Source organism: Rhipicephalus sanguineus, chromosome 6 (assembly GCF_013339695.2).
Source record: "Rhipicephalus sanguineus isolate Rsan-2018 chromosome 6, BIME_Rsan_1.4, whole genome shotgun sequence".
NCBI classification, from domain to species: Eukaryota; Metazoa; Arthropoda; class Arachnida; order Ixodida; family Ixodidae; genus Rhipicephalus; species Rhipicephalus sanguineus.
In genome coordinates, this window is record NC_051181.1 from 65,206,791 (window position 1) to 65,226,269 (window position 19,479).

The 19,479-nt window shown below is 45.4% G+C and overlaps 1 protein-coding gene across 6 annotated transcripts in view; it reads left to right on the forward strand.

Annotated features, from left to right (window-relative positions):
• The window catches only part of LOC119397887 (uncharacterized), a 148,303-nt gene extending 132,797 nt beyond the window's left edge, over positions 1-15,506 (forward strand). For 2 of the 6 annotated variants that reach the window (XM_049416783.1, XM_037665205.2), the window contains exons 2-5: positions 7,388-7,539; positions 9,514-9,581; positions 13,858-13,938; positions 14,957-15,506. In XM_049416783.1, coding sequence (XP_049272740.1) covers positions 7,388-7,539; positions 9,514-9,581; positions 13,858-13,938; positions 14,957-15,093 — 438 coding nt within the window. In that variant the 3' untranslated portion in view covers positions 15,094-15,506. The remainder of the gene's footprint in view (positions 1-7,387; positions 7,540-9,513; positions 9,582-13,857; positions 13,939-14,956) is intronic. The other 4 variants (XR_007416523.1, XM_049416785.1, XM_049416786.1 and 1 more) reach the window with 3 other exon arrangements.
• Positions 15,507-19,479: the final 3,973 nt, after the last annotated feature.

A 19,479-nucleotide genomic window follows, 5' to 3' on the forward strand; every position in this document is an offset into this window, starting at 1 on the left:
CTAACACGCTACACTACATATGTTCATGTGGTTCCTTCCCGACATGAAGCGTGTATAGGGTCTTTTCGCAAAGCGATATCAAGCACCTGCATGTTGAACAAAGAAAAAAAACTGCCACTGCTCCGAGGTAGAATGCTGGGCTTTCACGCAAATTACCCAGGTTCGAACCCCGTTCCATCCTTGATATTTTTTTAATTTCGTTCATTTATCTTATTTCGCGTGAGAGTGGCTACGGACACCGGTGGCGGCGGCGGACAACTACGGCGCCAAAAAACGGCCGTTGTTGTGATCTAATAACAGCGTTCGCTTTAAAAGGCATATACATGGATTATTTGGACCGATATAGGTTAAGTGGCTAGTGGTTGGTCCGTTAATGAAAATCAACAAATAATGAAGCGAAGGATGGTACAGGGGACGTTAATTGTACTGATTTGAGTGTATTGTAGCTATGATGTAGATGCGAAGAAGGTCAAGTGCACGAAAAGGCAACTTGCCAACGACAGGGGCCGGACCTGCAACCTTCGGATAACGCGCCCGATGCTCTCCCAATTGAGCTAGGGCGGCGGTCATCCACTCGTCCACTTTATTGGGTATGTTGTGCACGCATACCTCGGAGTGTTATTCAATGCGGCTCGTATCCATTACGGCGAGTGAGGAACACTCTTTTTTAGCCAGCTGATGTCACGTAGAACGTGATCTTTTAGCGAGTGGACAGGTGACTGGTCCAGTACGATATTCGACAAAGTATGTACAGGTCAGCCAACATGACGAAAATGAGAAAATAACATATATATATGCAGGGCGTCCCAGCTATTACGCAGCACGATTTAAAAAGGATGAACGAACTTACGCGAAGCACACCTACTGCATATTGTTCTTAGTATACTGTAGTAGTCACTACTAATTTTTTTTAGTTAAAGAGATTTAGTTATTTACTCAAAATTATGTTTATAACTCGCCTTGCACTCACCTAATCATTAAATCTGTCAAAGAGGCATATGTAGGCATGATCAAATAACATCTAACTGCCCTATTTTCAGCAACGTACTAATTACGTGCTCATTTTTTTCGGCTGATAAAGAAAGCACGCGAAGTATGAAAAATAACACGTGACTACGCTCCCACCGCAAAAGGTGGGAGCGTAGTGTTTCTTGACTTGCTACGTCACAGTGATTGGGGGCTTTGAGGGCGCTGCAGTCTAGTCAGGTGTAATTTTTCAGATTTCGCGGGCTTTCTTTATTAGCAAAAAAAAAGCTAGCACGCAATTAATACGTTGTTGAAAATAGCGCACCTAGATGTCATTTTAACATGCCTACATATGCCTCATTGACATTTTAATGATTAGGTGAGTATTTGTCGAGTTAGAAACATAATTAGCGCTAATTCACTACACGTCATAAACGAAAAAATTGGTAGTGACTACTACAGTAAACTGGGAAAAATATGCCCTAGGTTTGCTTCGCGTAACGACATTCTTCTTCTTTTAAATCGTGCTGCGTGATATTTGGGACACCCTGTATATGCCTGCATATATGTACGCCTTCACATATGGTTTTATAAAAGTATAGGTACATATTTAAAAAAGCAGTGAACGTCAGAGGTGTGATTCGTTGTGCTAGTTATTCACACTTTGTAATTGGCAAAAACAGCACCGACGCAGACGAAGCACGAGCGAAGAAAAACACGGGACAGCGCTTGTCTGTGTGTTTCTTCGCTATTGCGTACTTCTGCTCCTTTGGCACAGTTTTCCAAATTACAAGTTGTGATGAGGTTTATTGGAGTAATGAAGTTGCAACGAGGTCGCAACGAAAAAGGACCGTACGGCAACGCAGTGCAATGCTGACGGAGGCGGTACAGGCTCTCGTGCAATCCGAGCGCGGGTCGTCTTTTCGTCCTCTTTCACAGGCGCATCCTCGTTCGTGCATCTGCTCCACTACAATACCCCCGGGGTGAAGCGTAGCCATCCTGGCGACTCATGGAGTACGTAGAATGAGGGGGTCGTAGTAGGGCTTGAGACGGTCGATGTGTACAGTCTCGCGCCCTCGACAGCGCAAATCTGGCGACTGTGTGAGGGGCTCGACGATGTAGTTCACTGGCGAGGTGGCATCAATGACACGGTACGGACCATGGTACCGCGCCAGAAGTTTAGAGGAAAGGCCAGGGACGTGGGGGGGTACCCAAAGCCAAACAAGGGAGCCAGCAGGAAACGTAGGAGCTGGGTGACGAACGTCGTCATGATGCGTCTTTTGTCGACCTTGAGCTTCCGCTGTAAGGGAACGAGCCAACTGACGGCAGTCTTCGGCGTATCTGGCGACTTCAGAAACTGGAGTGCACTCAGAGGCATCAGGGCGGTACGGGAGTATGGTGTCCAGTAGGTGGGAAGGTTCGCGGCCGTACAAGAGAAAGAACGGGGAAAAGCCGGTAGTCGCTTGCGTCGCGGTGTTGTAAGCGAACGTAACAAAAGGTAGTACAGTGTCCCAGTTGGTGTGGTCGGAGGAGATATACATCCTCAACATGTCGCCGAGTGTGCGGTTGAACCGCTCGGTGAGACCATTTGTCTGTGGATGGTAGGCGGTGGATTTCCGGTGAATGACGTTGCATTCAGCGAGGAGGGCTTGGATGACCTCTGACAAGAACACGCGACCCCTGTCACTGAGTAGTTCCCGCGGAGCACCATGGCGTAGAATGAAGCTGCGGAGAATGAAAAGTGCAACTTCGCGGGCGGTCGCTGCCGGGAGAGCTGCAGTCTCAGCGTAGCGCGTGAGATGATCGACGCCGACAATAATCCACCGGTTTCCAGAGCCACTATACGGGAGGGGGCCGTAGAGGTCGATACCCACGCGGTCAAATGGGCGAGCCGGGCACGGGAGCGGCTGCAACGTGCCAGTAAGGTGTCGCGGAGGTGTCTTGCTTTGTTGGCATGTAGGGCAAGACTGAACGTATTTCTGCACAAAGCGATACATTCCTCGCCAGTAATATCGCTGACGCAGCCTTTCGTAGGTTTTCAAGACGCCGCCGTGAGCACTTTGGGGATCTGCATGGAAATTCGAGCAGATGGCAGAGCGCATATGACTAGGGACAGCAAGGAGCCACTTCCGACCACCTGGCATGTAGTTGCGGCGGTACAGAATGTTGTCTCGCACGGAAAAGTGGACTGCTTGACGGCGTAGCGCTCTCGTCGAAGGGACAGCAGACGGATCGGCAAGGTAGTCGAGCAACAAGGCAAGGTATGCGTCTTTACGCTGCTCCGAAAGCATGTCAGTGGTGTCGAGTGGTGACCAGGTGTTAGAGAGGGGTGACAGAGAAGCCACATCTGGTGTTATTGGCGAGCGGGAGAGTGCATCAGCATCCGCATGCTTGCGACCGGAACGATATACGACACGAATGTCGTATTCCTGCAATCGAAGTGCCCAACGGCCCAGGCGTCCCGACGGGTCTTTCAAGGTGGAAAGCCAACAGAGAGCGTGGTGGTCTGTAACCACGTCGAAAGGACGGCCGTAAAGGTACGGGCGAAACTTCGTCAATGCCCAGATTATCGCCAAGCACTCCTTCTCTGTCACGGAGTAGTTCAATTCAGCCTTCTTGAGAGCACGACTTGCATAAGCGACAACGTATGCACCTTTGGTGCCTTTCCGTTGTGCCAAAACTGCACCAAGACCGACGCCACTTGCATCGGTGTGAATTTCTGTGGGAGCAGTGGGGTCGTAGTGACGAAGGATAGGTGGTGAGGTCAACAGGCGGCGCAACTGGCGAAATGCGTCATCACATGCAGGTGACCATGCAGAGATACCTTTGCTGTTGGCAAGCAGACTCGTCAAAGGGGCGATGATGGACGCGAAGTTGCGCACGAAGCGGCGAAAATAAACCTCATCACATTTGGTGGAGGTTGCTGAGATCCCCAAACAGACCTGGAGCTCCGCTCTCGCAAGTTGGCCGAAAGACCACCGGACAACATGACTGACGCAGTCACTACCCAGCACCTCCACCAAATGTGATGAGGTTTATTGGAGTAATGAAGTTGCAACGAGGTCGCAACGAAAAAGGACCGTACGGCAATGCAGTGCAAGGCTGACGGAGGCGGTACAGGCTCTCGTGCAATCCGAGCGCGGGTCGTCTTTTCGTCCTCTTTCACAGGCGCATCCTCGTTCGTGCATCTGCTCCACTACAAAGTGAACATCAACTCTGACTATGTTTTCCAGCACAAACACAGGTTTACAGGTTTTGAATCGAGAGAAAGAATGCATTGCATACTAGGCTGAAATTACGTGCAGTTTTACAGCGAAAGCTGTTATGAGATCATTTCACCTGCCGTTTTTGGCGCCGTAGTTGTCCGCCGCCGCCGCCGCCGGTGTCCGTAACCAGTATCGCTCGAAATAAGAAAACAAAAACGAAATAAGAAAAAATTCCAGGATGGAACGAGGTTCGAACCTAGGCCCTCTGCGCGGGAGCCCAGTATTCAACCTCTGAGCCATGCCGTTGCTTGAAACTACTTTGCAAAAAGGTCCTATACATGCTTCATGTCGGGAAGGAACCACGTTAACAAATGCAATATAGCGTGGTAGCAAGGGTAAAATAAGCACCAAGCGTCGCACAAAGCGAATTATGTAACCAGGCGTCACACAATGCGAATTGCGCAACGAGTAGGTTGTTGAATGCTTCCAACCCATTACAAAGGGATCTGCCATAATTCTTCATCGTCATCAGGCACATCATCAACAAAGTGCGCATATTGCCTTACATGCGTTTAGCGGGTACCACGGCTCTCTGTAGAAAGACGAAAAATGGCACAGTGCCTGCTGCCGTACTTCTCAAAATTACAATGATTTATAGCGTAGTGGGTTCCTCGCAAGTGCACTTGTATTGGTTGCCAAGGAAGCCCATAAGCGCATGATCCATTTCATCGGGGTCTCAGTAAAATTACAATGATTTAGAGCGTAGTGGGTTGCTCGCAAGTGCACTTGTATTGGTTGCCAAAGAAGCCCATAAGCGCATGATCCATTTCCTCGGTCGCTCAGTAAAGTTCTTCGCCCCCCCCCCCCCGTCTTTCTCCCACGTCAACGTATGTTATACAGCATGACGGGAGAGGGAAATAGCGACCGGGCGTCACGCAATGCAATTTACATAACTGGTGGGCCGTTTAATGCTTCCAACCCATTACAAAGTGCTGAGCCATAATTCTTCATCGTCATCAGTCGTCGCGTCAAAAAAGTGCACATAATGCCTTACAGACGCGTAGCTGGTGCCTCGCTTCTCCGCAGAATGACAAATAATGGCTTAGTAGGTGCTTCCCAACTTCACAAAAACTGTGATTTATGGCGTAGTGGGTACCTTTCTACTGTACTTGTATTGTAGCCCCAAGAGAGCTTACAACGGGCTCTAGAAACGCCGCTCTTCCAGCTTTCGCTGTGACTGCGCTGCGGTTTTAGCGCAGGCCTGGCGTTTTTTATCTCAACGGTTATGATGTTCCACATTTATTTTAATTAAATTCTATTAGTATTTCGTAATAAACGTTATGACTTTGAGCCGATTAAAGTTACCGTTTCAAGCTTGTCGTTGCATTGCATATGCATGCTAAGATGTTCGAAATCACGCCATGGGAATCGTCCTGCGTAAGGTGACATGCGTCTCCTTCAAGCTATCGAGGCCTATCATAGATGGCTATATCGGACTTAACCATTGTCGTTGTCAGAGCCATTTATTGACTATGGTAGGAGGAGCGGTGTGCCAGCTACGTAGGTGAAGACGATGCGCCGCAGTTGCGTAGTATGGTACCAAGCGCGATGCCGTTGGAATGACGTAAATGGCGGGATCTTTAAAGCTTTCAATATGTTATGTTGTATCGTCTACTACAGCGGATTTTCAGTATTAACAAAAAAGTTTCCATAGCGCGAAATTGAACACCATTCCAAACGTACTTTTGAAAGCACAAAACAAAACTAACTGTATTTTCGTAAATGCTCGCACATTGACCGGCTGCCAGCTCAGCCCAGTGATGAGCGCCTCACGGTCGTAACAAAATTACGCTTGAACCTTCCTCGCATTGACGTCTCTTCGATCGAAAATTATATATTTTTTTCGCAGACACACCACTCAAAACATTTCACTTTTGACTAAGGGCAACTGTAGTACATTCTAGGCTGTCATATACGTACTCTAAAAAACACTACGGTCAATTAAACGAAGATACAGACAAGCTTGAACGACAATTTTCGCTTGCAGCTGCGGATACATTTTCCAATTACTGGAATGTCATACTGGAAACCTACTGAAAACTATGCAGCGAAACACCTAAGCTCGGTACAGCTGGAGCGTGAATCCGCTTCATATGTCCCCTCCGTTTACCATTATTTGCATTGAGTCGCATTTGACATGGCCAGTTTCATCGCTGACTTGTGCTTACCTCTTCAGTGTTGTTTTTGTGCGACTGCGTCGCCATGTTGTTGTATGTAATTTTATGATATCAGACATGTACAAGGCCCAAGCACACTGAGCCTACAGATTGAAGACTGCTGTGCAACGTTTTTTGTAGCACGCGCCGACTATCTGACAAGTGGTGCCTCGCTTAGTGAGCGCACCGTACAAGGCCCGCGTGTAAGACAACCAGCCAGAAACTTGTAGGCTGATGTCGTGGGCACTTCTGCTGCAAGTGGCGCCCGCATAATATGTTCATGCGTGGACAATGTACGCGCGGTCGGAGGACGGCCTTGTTTTGATTGCTTGAAGGGAGACTAGACCGGGACAGGTGACATTAGCTTTTTAGACGAATGTATCAAATTTACGCTCGCTACGAGCTGCTGAACATCTGGTTACCTATATATTTATGATTTATCTCTTCCACGCGGAAATTCTAGTAAAACAACTTATTAGCATGGATTTCTAAAAAAACCTAAACAAATTTGTAACTTTGGCAAAGGGACATTTCAAAAATATTTGTTCTTTCAGGAAAGAGAAAAAAATGCGCTAACATCTTCCTTACAGCACAGGATTTTCGCCTGAATTAACGTAAATAAGTTTTATAATAGCAATCATAAAATGCAATTTTTTTAGTATTTTGCATTATACTGACGGGTTTGATAATGGAGAAAGTCCTATATACATATAGTTCCGATTGAACAAATCTTTTCCTTTTAAAGTCTGTGAATACCACTCAGCATTTCTTGATTGAAACGTAACAGAAAATCCTTTACTCCGTACAATGCTGGATTTCCTTATGCAAGACAAAACACCGTTTCCAGAAATGTTGTCTTAATGTGACGCTCCCGAGCTATCGCTCGACAAACTTGTTTTAACCGCGTTCAGTCACGGAAGTATTTTTTTCCGTACAACAAGAATTATTATTTATGTGCTGGCTTCTTACTGCGTGTAATTGGGAATTACCATTTTGCAGGTGATCGAGAACTTTCCGTACACCGTAGCCATTTCCGATTCAGACAACGACACTGTCTTCGAATGTGTGGCCGCTAACAGAACGGAGATTGACCCGGAGGCTCAAACAGCTACATTTGTCTGGCTCTTCCAAGGAAACGAGAACTCTCCAAAGTATGCTGGAGAATGTGTCTTCAACTTTAATTGAAGCGCCTTACCAAACTTTTAAACATGCGTAGCCATTTTGCAGAACGAGCGCAGTGGTGACTGCTTCTGCGTAAAATATCTGCTATATGACGTTCTTAAAGTAAATGCGCTGGTTAGAAAGCGCTACAGAGTTATTGCATCATCATCATCATCAGCCTGTCTACGCCCACTGCAGGGCAAAGGCCTCTCCCATGTTCCGCCAATCAACCCGATCCTGCGCTTTCTGCTGCCACGTTATAGCTGCAAACTCAATCTCATCTACCCACCTAATTTTCTGTCTCCCCCTCACGCGTTTGCCATCTCTTGGAATCCAGTAAGTTACCCTTAATGACCACCGGTTATCCTGCCGACGTGCTACGTACCCGGCCCATATCTATTTCTTCTTCTTGATTTCAACTATGATGTCCTTAACCACCGTTTGTTCCCTGACCCACTCTGCTCTCTTCCTGTCTCTTAAGGTTACACCTATCATTTTCCTTTCCATCGCTCGCTGTGTCGTGCTCAGTTTAAGTTGAACCCTCTTTGTAAGTCTCCAGGTTTCTGCTCCGTAGGTAAGTACCGGTAAGATGCAGCTGTTATATACCTTCCTCTTGAGAGATAGTGGTAGACTACCATTCATGATTTGATAATGCTTGCCGAATGAGCCCCATCCCATCCTTATTCTTCTAGTTATTTCACTCTCATGGTTCGGCTCCGCGGTTACTACCTGTCCTAAGTAGACGTACTCCTTTACAACTTCCAGTGTCTCGCCACCTATCGCAAAGCGCTGTTCTCTGCCAAGATTGTTCCACATTACTTTAGTTTTATGCATATTAATTTTCAGACTTACTCTTCTACTTTCCGTATCCAGTTCAGTAATCATGAGCTGTAATTCGTCTCCCGCGTTACTCATTAATGCAATGTCATCAGCGAATCGTAGGTTACTCAGATACTCTCCATTAACTCTTATCCCTAACTCTTCCCAATCTAGGGCCCTGAAAACCTCCTGTAAACACGCGGTGAATAGCATTGGAGAGATCGTGTCTCCCTGAGTTATTGCATATCCACACAAACCTTCTTCAGTATAGCTAACTTTTTACTGATTTTACAACACCTTCAAAATTCCGCTAGATTAAGACTTCATCACTGGCTTCATCATGCTATTAATGATCACTTCATCGAGAACGTCCGGCAGGGATGTTAACCGGAGGATATCTCAAGTCCGTTGTTCTCTACTTGGGGAGGGAAAAGGGAGTGCGTACAAATGAAACAGAAAAGTCGATGACGACATAGAGAGGCAATATAGCTATGGCAGTGTCCAAGCACTGGACAACCACACTGTCTGTGAGCACTCACAATCTGTCGTTCGAATCAGTTTCCCTAAGAAACCGCAGCAGCACGACCCGCGCTGATGTATGTCTAGGTCAGTGCCCTGAAAACGCTGCCCTCCAGCTGGCCTAATGCGGCTGTGAGGGCTGCTCGGAAGTTAAGACGAGTTCTGCCGTAGCGAAGATGCGTGATACCACATTGCGTGAACTGCGTTGCTGTGCACCCACACAGTTCACACAGTGGGGTATCTGGCGTTAAAAATATAGAGATACGCATTATTAAGTGAGCAAGGGCTGAAGCTGGCCGTTTCTGAAACCTCTTGCACTGTTTACCTGACCGACCAGCAAAGGCATAACTAATTTCGAACGTGCATTACGAGGTAGATGTTACCTGGGGCAGGCTTCGCCATTTCAGGTCTCCTTAGCCACGTGCCTTACGCACCTCGGTCGGAGAAGCCCCTTTTCACGCAGGAAACCGTGCCGTTTCGGATTCCATGAGGGGGCGGTGCCAATAATCTCGGGAGCTCCCCGCTCCCGTAATCAATAAACCCTGAAAGTTAACATATCTATTGCATAAGAATTAAAGATCACCAACTTAATTTCCCACAAACTGCTGTTTCTTTCGTACTTACAGGCAGGATATTCCTTTCTACGTAAAGACTGGAGAGGAACCTGGAACGCTGCTCTTCTCCGTGGAAGGCGGTAACAAAATATATACTGCAGTATACTTAATCATTGTAATACAGACATACATACTGTGCAAGAGTTCCTGCATCTGCAGCCTATTGCACGCAATACGTGTGATCGTGTGAGAAACTAGTACATGATGTATTCCGTATGAGCTCCTACTTGACAGTGAAATTTTTTAAAATTTATCTGACACGCTAATGAAAGGGTAAGCAATTGTAGCGTGGAAGGTCCAGCCGCTGTATTGCAATCAACATTAAGCAGACTCTTTTTACGCTTAACGCCACGAGTCAGACAAGATTAAGTTTAGCGGATCCATTATGCTACACAATGTATAAGTGTAGAAACAGCTTATTCATCTTTATGTTGTAGGGAGAGCTCAGTTCTTAAGATTGAATTTTTAACAGCGGAGCCCCTTTATGCCGACCATTCGTCCGTGCAGAGTAAATAGAAGTTGTCATCATCACGAAGCAGCACTCACTCTCTTTGTCCTCTTCTTCATCATCGTCGTCTTCTTCAACTTCCGCTTCGCTCCCACTACACGTGCGCCGATTTTTTCCGGCGTAGGATGCAATAATTCTGATGGGCGAGAGAATGACCTCAGAAAGAAAGAAAGAGAAATCAAGATAGACAAACACAGAAATTCCTGGAGAAAGATTTCTTGGCGAGGCGAGATCCGAACTCGCGTACCCACGATCCGAAGGCGAGCGCCTTAACCACTCGGCTATCCAGACACGCTCGCAGAGCATACCATCGCCTTGTATAGTATAGTGTAGCAAGGGGGTGGGAAAGGGAAGTGAGGTTGAGGCAAATGAGGAGAGGAGAACGAGAACAGTGAGAGAGAAAAGGGAACATAGAAATTCACAGAAAGAGAGAAAAGTACAGAAACCGAGAGAACGACTACCGCGAGAGAAAAAGAAATGCATAGAAAAAAAGGGAAAGAGAAACATACAGAGGAAGAAAGGGAATGAAGACAGAAAAACATAGAAAGACATAGAGGAAGAGGGAAAGAGATAGAAAGACAAAGATTCAAAAAGATAGAAAATAACAAACAAAGCACGAATAGCCATAGTATATATAGCAAAGTGTGGGAAAGAGGGAGGTGAAAAGTTGAAAGCCTAGCCAGGCCAGAACTAGCTAGATGGCCACCAGCTCCGCTGCGACCCGGCCTTGCACGACTTAGTTCAAAGAGCGCTATTCTTTGTTTTTTGCGTACAACGAAACTTAAGGTGAATGACAGGTCGCTTCGAAGGGCTGCTGCCATGCTGTAGATAAGACCACCAAAGATGGCTGCGTTCTTGGTATTTAACAAAAAACTAGGAGCCGAAATCGATGGTTTCACGAAGCATCGTCTGGTCGGGAAGGAGCATGAAGAAAAAACGAAATGAAATAACGCCGACCAAATGAAAGGATTTATAAACATTGAAAAGACATTTGGCTACCGTACGGTAGCCGAAACGTCTTTTTGAACAAAGCTACCGTAGTGAACAAGGCTGCCGTACGGTAGCCGAAGTGTATTTTTAATGTTTATAAAACCTTTCATTTGGTCGACGTTATTTCATTTCGTTTCTTCTTCAAAACTAGGAGCCCTTCCGCTGTCGCGAAAAGGGCGCCAAGCGAAGCTTGGCGTGTTTCTGCCTGACCTATTATTTTTTCTTTTCCTTTCTTTCTTTCTTTGCGCCGCTTTTCCAAATGTTCTATCCTAACATTTTCCTTCCTTCATGCTGGCAATTGGTTCTTCACCTCTGTGCTTAGCAGCACAGCGCTTATGTTGCTACAGGCAACAATGACGGTCGCGCGTGAATGATGAAACGCAACAGTAAAAGGCCGCAATGAAATGTGCCAACGTCAAATGACAAGAGACCTCGATAAAAGATCAGGTTACCATATCAGAGACGGCTGATCGCCTACAACTCGGCAATCAAGAGATCATCAGTTATTGGAAAACGGCGCATACAAATACGAATGTTACCGACCTGATGTGACTGGCCTTCGGGGGCCTGGTTTGCGTACCCCCTCATTTCGGTGCACTCGCTGGCGTCAAGTTTTTCGCGAACTATGCCGCCACCACCGGTATATGCAATTCATACAAGCTTCGCTTTAAAAAATATGTTTGATCAATACGTTGAAAACAGCACGCCGGGTGTGTTAAATCCCGTTAAACTGGAACACTCTCGCCATCATCAGCCATTATGACCACGACAGCTTCCACCTTGTCCACTATTGTTTCCACCATGTCCACCAAGATTTCCAGCATCCACCAACCCACGATTTTCAATAGGGATACGTGTGCGTTCATTGACATATCTTTTTAAAAATATTTCGCTCTTTGCTTTGGCATGCCATGGATGCGTGTATAACCGCGTGCTATTACGAATAGCATGCCAAGGCCCGCAATTATCTGAAAGATTAGTGCGATGATCTATCGAACAAACAGCTCCATCTACTGTACGGCTCCGCAGCTGTAACTCTTAGCTCCGTGTTCGCGGCGCACGCTGAGCGAGGAAAGCAAAATGAAAAACTAGCAGTTGTTCCGTGTACGAAAACGACCGATGAGCGAAGCTCCTCACAAATGGGGCGCAAACGTCTATGCGCTTGACTTCGCTGCTGGCTTTCATGAAGGCGGTAGGGTGACGAGCGGGTGGGGAGGGCGTCTGCTGCGCTCGGTGGCGGGAACGACTGAGCGATTGAGTGTGCGGCGCGCGTAGGGTGAGGGGGGCAGGTGGAAGAGGGGTGTGAGCGGTGATTCGGCGACAGAACGCCGCGCGCGGCGTTCGGCAAGCGCATTGTTTCATTGCCTTTGCGCCGGCGCCGGGTGGGGACAGCGTCTGCTGCTACCTTCGACAAAGCGCCCATATGCACTAGAATGATGGTTGTCATTTCACAATCCACGATAAAGGTGGTGAAAGTGAAAACGACCATTATAACCAGTTGTGCACAGAGCTTATGTCTTTTAACTTGGAATTTCTGGTGCGCTAGAACCGAACCGCTCAATGCCTAAACGTTTCCTCTTAAATCACCGGCCACTGCAACCTAAAGCGATGCTTAAGATAAGGAAGCTTCAACGGCGACGGCGGGGTGCGGGCCTGGGGAGCTTCACTCCTAAAAATCAGCCTCTGTTCCGCGTACGAATACAATACATGAATGAAGCGCCTTAGAAATGGGACGCAAACGACTATGTACGTTTTGAAACTGTTTATGTCGTTCTGCAATTTGTTCAAGCAGGATCCGTTGATGGGCGAGTTGGTACATATCTTGAAATATACTGAGTATGTGCAGCGCAATGGTACGAAGACAAGAGAAGACAAGACAGCGCCAGTCTCTGTCGTTTGTGTGTCTTCTCTTGTCTTCGTACCATTGCGCTGCACATACTCAGTATATGGTTCTGCAAGACTACGTTCTATTGCGGGCGAGCAACTAAATTGCACGGAGAAATGAAAACTGTGATTGAAGAGCGATTTCGCGCACCGATCACTTCCGAACCAAAGCACAGCGCCGATATCGTTGACGAAAGAAGTTCGCGTCGGTACATTCTTTCTCTTCGTTCAGGTAACTGATAAATTCGATTAAAATACTCCCTCGTTGCCTGAACAGCGCACGAAGCATTGGGAAGTGATCGCAAAACGAAGATAAAAAACCAGTAGTTAGCACCTGAAAGGTTGAAATATGCGACGGGTTTTTGTTTTCACGCCCAGCGAAACATGGCAGATTGAGCTTATGGGATTGTCGACGGATGGCGCTGTACATTTTAAATATCCCCTATTGTACGCGTGGTTTCTTTTTAAGATCGTTGATATATTTTTACCGTGTTTTTATGGCAATCGAGGAAGCAATTACACTAATGAATTTGCACTCTTTTCTGCAGTTTGTAACTTTGCCCGTAGGCTACGAAAAGAACTGAAATATTGCTAAAGGAAGTATACAGAGCGTTACATCATGCAGCATGATCGTAGACGACTGCAATATTTTAATGTTGGTTGCAGCGGTAGTACTCTGGTCATTCATTTTTCTATTGACTTGTAGACACAACAACAAGTTTAAGATTTTTTTTTCGCCAATCTCGTCACTTAAGGTTTGGCAGACACACAAATCCATTGCTAATAGTATTCATTTTAACCCAGACTCAGCCTGTAATTTCTTGCAGTGCTGTCATTGTTTTATTCAAATGATCACGCTTATTATGCAAGTTATAACAGGTTTCTGACATTTTAGCTTGATAAAGTTGTAAGATATTGCAGCTTTTGGCATAACAGCAGCCAAATCACAGAATGAAAATTTGATTTTGTTGCAGATCCCACAGTTAGGGAGGGCCGCTACTATTACACAGACTACAAAACCTGCGTCGTACTGGACATGGAATACCACGGACATCGTAAGCGGTTGAATAAATCAAACTACTCGTATTTTACAGAGAGAACAGGAAGAACTGCTAAATATTTGTTGTTTCAGCCAACGTAATGGTCACGAGCCGCTTTCAAATCAATCTACTCAAACGGGTCTTAGAGTTACATTTTTCAACGCACCTGAAGCGCCTTGAACACCAATCAAATGATTTCACGCAGTTACATCACTCATATATTGAGCCTACTCAGGAGACGTTGATTTGGGCCTGAACGTGGTCGACGTTTTTAGGCCGGGTAATATCACAACATGAGAACGTGTGCGAAAGACAGCGCCACATATTATGTTGGCCACTTAGCTGTTCAATCAATGCGGTGCTCAATGTCCTTAAAAAAGAGGAGCGCCAGTAGTGATATCTACAGCTGAAACATCGTGGCAGTGTTATGTAATGTGAATCGAACGCCTTGTGTGTGTATTTTCCATGCATGCTCGTTGTCATGAGCGACCCAACTTTTTCTTGTACAGTCATATTCAGAGTTACCTGATCTGCATGTGGCTACGCAATCAAAGCTCGAACCTCATGAAGTGTGCTTCTTTAGAGTATTTCACCAGCTGAGCGATTCTAAAGATAATAAATTCTTGAATTACAGCACTCGCGAATGCGGCTACGGAGAACGTGTTTACACATATTTGGGTTGCAGTTTTAAGTCACTGCCATATATTGCCGAGGTCTATTTCCCGCTGTATGGCAGAGTGAACTTGCGCTAAAGTACACGTGCGCATGAGAAATATCGGGAATGCTTCTTTATGCCTCGGTAGCTCTTACCACACGCGAGGCATCACAGTGATGTAAATGTCGGGCAAAAGAGACTCGCAAATACACAAAAAAAGACACGCACACGGACAACCGCTTTTTTGTGTCCTTCCCTTTCTTGTGTGCTTGCGTCCCGATTTTGCGCTGCATTTAAAGTGGATTCTTACCAACATGCTCAGGCTACTATGGTATCGGATCATTTTCAAATAACATTTCGTTCATCATTCTGTTGCAGAATGCATTCTGTGGACACAAAGAGCAGTGAAGGATAATGTTCCGCAGCACTGCATTGACCAGTTTGTCGACACGTGCGGCGTCGTCCCTCCCCCCCACAGCAGAGACCTCTGCCCGGACGGTGAAGGCGACTACTAGCCGCCTCTGCGGTGTCTTCCTTTTAAACGTGTTGTGCACTATATATTCTGTGCAAAGTATTCAAATTTATCGAAAGCATTTAAATAAATTTTTCGCTGTTCGGAATGAAATTCACTAGGAATATTTCATTCATACATTTCAATTTTGAGATCCTATCTACGATCTCAAACCGAGCGTCGTAACAACTAGGCTATCTAGGCACGCTACCACAGCATAGCATAGCCTTTGGGATAACAAAGAACGACGCCGGAGTTTGGGCGCGCGGGCAGCTAGGGCGAAACAGAGGAAGACGAAGCAGAATAAATCCTTAAGCTCCTACTTGTATAAGAATTCTTATATTAGTAATGATTTAATGTTTAAAAAGTAGCATTTTTATTTCATCATAGTAATTTCTATTCGCAATTACGATTAAACTGTGTGATGTGAATGTTGGAATAAAGAATTACTGCGCTCTTTCCTTTTTATGGGTGCCTTTTTGTGTTTATCATTAAGCAATACTCAAAATGCTTTTTAAAAATCATAATCAATTTTTCGCCAATTCACTAGTGTGAGTATGAGACATGGTAGAGGAAACAGCAATAACAACAAGAGCCAGTGCAGCAAGAAGCAAGTGAGAAGCAAGTTCCTTTGCGTTTGAAAGGAGCTGTTAGGCAAAACGATCCATAAATTCTCGTTCCTGTAAAAAGTTGAATCGGAAAATTGGACCGGCCGCGTCGTAACTCCTTAGCAAACCATCCAGGCCTCGAAATCAGTGCGCAGGTTTTCTTGAGCTTAATGCCAACGGCTGTTTACGAGGTAACAAATTAGAGCAAGATGTACTTACAGAAACACTAAAAACACAGAATTGTGCAAGACCACTCAATAACTGATTTTTATCCTCAATATTAAAAACAAAAAGAATTATCGCTGTATTAAGGCACATTTTTCTTTTGGAAGACTTCTTCACACAATTATTTTATACGTTATGCAACTAGAAAAACGTTGATGCTACGCAGAACTATAGCCTTTAGTGCTCAAATACCAGCAGGCCATTGCACTTGCTGCATACACTAAAGGTCTGCGCAGCAGTGAGTTGTGCAGGGGTGTGGAGCCGAACACTCCACGCTTCTACTGCTCTGCCTCGCTTTCCAGACTGTAATCTCTGGAAGAAACGCGATCTCTCTACTGAAGATGACTTACAGGACGTCGCCATGTTACCAGCGGAATTCTGCAAAATAAGATAAGCCTAGTTGATGGCCGCTGAACTCGTGAGCCACTGGCACTCTTATCGAGTTCGGCCAGACCAAGAAATTGATAACAAATAACACATTTTTAGGATTTAGAGGTTTCGCGTGAATGCTTGTTCATGATTACGACGCATAAGCTGTCAGGATATTAAAAACTCTACCCTAGTCAGCTGGTAATCAATCACGTTTGAAACCATTTCTTTCACTAACTGCGCTGCAACAGAGCGCGCCAAGTAGCGAGCAATGTCATGCACTGTCTTGTCGAGTAGTTTGTGAAAAGATGCAATCGTTCTCAGTCGCCCAGCCATTAACACTATCATATTTGAATCCACTGCTCGCACTTACAGCGTGCCAGTTGAGGTGTGTGAAATGCTGCAAGTAGGCCTATCACGCAAATAGCAGCTTTCATTCTTCCAATGCGCTGGAGGTCCTTCGCCGTATGGTTTCTGGTGAGGGTCCATTTTTTAGAGGGGTTGTTGTTGATGAAGGCTGTAGGAATTGACACAGAGCTTCGAAAAATTGCCCGTCATACATGGCATGTTTTTTTGCGCATGCTGATGGTTAAATGTAGGAAGTAGACACTTCCTAGCTTAGCTTTACAGGGTAAGAGGTGTACAATAATTTATATTCAAATAAGGCCGTACAAAGCGGGATTGTTGGCGAGCAGGAAAACCGTGATAAATTATGCGAGATATATTTAGCACAGCCCGAATGACGGAACGTTGACAGCAATTAGCGGATGGTTGGTGCCGCTGAAAAACAAAATGTGTGGCTATTCCCTTTAAGGTACCTATGACATGTAGAAACCGTACCGAGGAGATCTTAACTTAATGACTGAAGAGATAAGAAAACACTATTCAGATGATAAATAAATATTTTTATGGCTCCAGCATAGTGGACATTGATCCCTGCCTCAATCGTAGCACTAATGAATGTATGAAATGTTTTCAAAAGTCTCAATGCGACGGTGTGAGCAATTAGTTTCACGATGTCAATTTGGCGGAAGAAAGCAACACAAATAATTGTTGGGGTTTAACGTCCCAAAACTATGATATGATTATCAGGGACGCCGTAGTGAAGGGCTCCGGAAATTTCGACTCCCTGGGATTCCTTAACATGCACCTAAATCTAACTACACGCGCCTCAACCATTTTCGCCTCCATCAAAACTGCAGCCGTCGCGGCCGGGATTCAATCTCGCGACCTTCGGGTCAGCAGTCGAGCACCATAACCGGGTGGCGGGTAGAAAGTAAGAATAACTGACACTTTACGGCAATACAGTACACATTCCAGCCCAGATTTTCAGTTTGGGACAGTTTGAGGCCATCATGTAACTATACATGTCTACATTCAATATATCATGGTTGGGCAAAATTTTGCAGTGCTTGCCGTGGTAAGGCATACAGACTAATCGGAAACATTGTTCAGCCTATTTCTAATGCAGCATTTTACTTATGTTCAAAAGATAGATTTGAATTAAGTACTCCGAGAGCAAGAGAAAAGGCTGATGAGTACATGAAAACTGGTTTATTATTTCTTTTTCGCGGTACACTGGAGCAACAGTGCAATAGTGCAAAGCAACAGCCTGCTGAAACAATACGTGTGATACGTCGGGTGGCAAAAAACTCTGAAGGAACCAACGGGGACATCTCTCGCCTCTTTATGCTCTCTATATCACAAGAAAACTCGTTGATGATGCCAAGTTGCATAATCTGACGGGGAACAAGTGGACGCGCCTGGAGGGCAATGAACACAAATCCATGCTGGCTATATCTGGACTGCCACGTATCACTCCACCGCTAGCACTACAAGCAAAGCGCTAATTCAACATCATCAACACGTTGGTGCAACAGCATCGCGTTGCACGTACCTCAGCATCAACTATGAGGTCGGCAGCCGCCTTGACACGGTAAATTGGAGAAGAAATGCATTCTAGCTTTTCCGACAGCCACTATGGCCCGGTTAAACAAGGTCGAACTAACAAACCTCTTATCCTCGTTTACAGCCCGGTACCTCGGCAGGCGAATACTGGTCTTGCGCTTTTCTTGCACCATTGACCAATACGATGCAACGGTCGCATCCCAGACTACCAGTGTCAGAAGCACCGCGAATTAAGTCAGCTCTTCTTGGACTGATGAAACTGAAAAGGACGATGCGCGGCACAGCGCGTGGGCCACGGGCTTGGGACAGCGCCACTAAGAATGAAGAAGTTCGGTTCGATCAATAAACCACTAGTAAGAGGTCATCATCATCATCATCATCATCATCATCATCATCATCAATAAACCGCAACCGAAGGGGACGTCAGTCTCTCTGTCTTCTATAGGGCTATTGATACCAGGGACAGGCGGAACATGCTCGTATGTTCCCGATCCCGGATTGCCGGCATATCTTGCCTCACTGCAAAACATTTGGCCCCGGATCACGGACAAAGCTGAAGGTATAGCAGTGCCGAGCACTTTTCCGTGTTCCTAATTAAGGTGGTAGGCCACCTTCAAAAGCCTAATTTCTTTCAGGAGGTCTACTTCCAGTTGTTTTTTGTTCACGCCCAAACATTCAAAAATATGTTGCAACAAAAATTATTCTCCTATCTTTATTAGTTTTCAAGTATCAGCAAGTTTTCCATACCCCATGCTGGTATAGCGAAACCAAAACTACATTCTTTCTTTCGAAAGTAAGCGTTGTTTCGTCTACAATAATGATATTCAAACAACTTTATAAATTTCATGTTGACTCTTACATAAGACGATGTCACTAAATATAGCTTTGTGTTTCTAATTGTTTTTCAATCCCTAAAACGGCTGCAGGGGACGCACATCTCTTACAAGCTCTGGAATCTTTGTTCGCGTTTTTCTCAAAATAAGAATTTGCTCCAAATCGTGTGACGCCAACTATCATAACGTTTTTCGCATTGTGTACTTCGAACTTAAATTTTGTATAATAGTTTACAACATATATATATCTGTGCAGTGAACTAGAATAAAAGAAATTGATGGAATATTTTTGATTTCACAGCTAATTTTGCAAACAGGTTCAGTGTAAATTGGCTCTTTTTCTCCGTCTTTCCGGTTTTTTTAACATTACTTCCTCAATATTTGCTGCATAATATTTATCCTAATTCATTGCATAGCTCCAACCTTCAGTTACGCAAATGTCAAAGA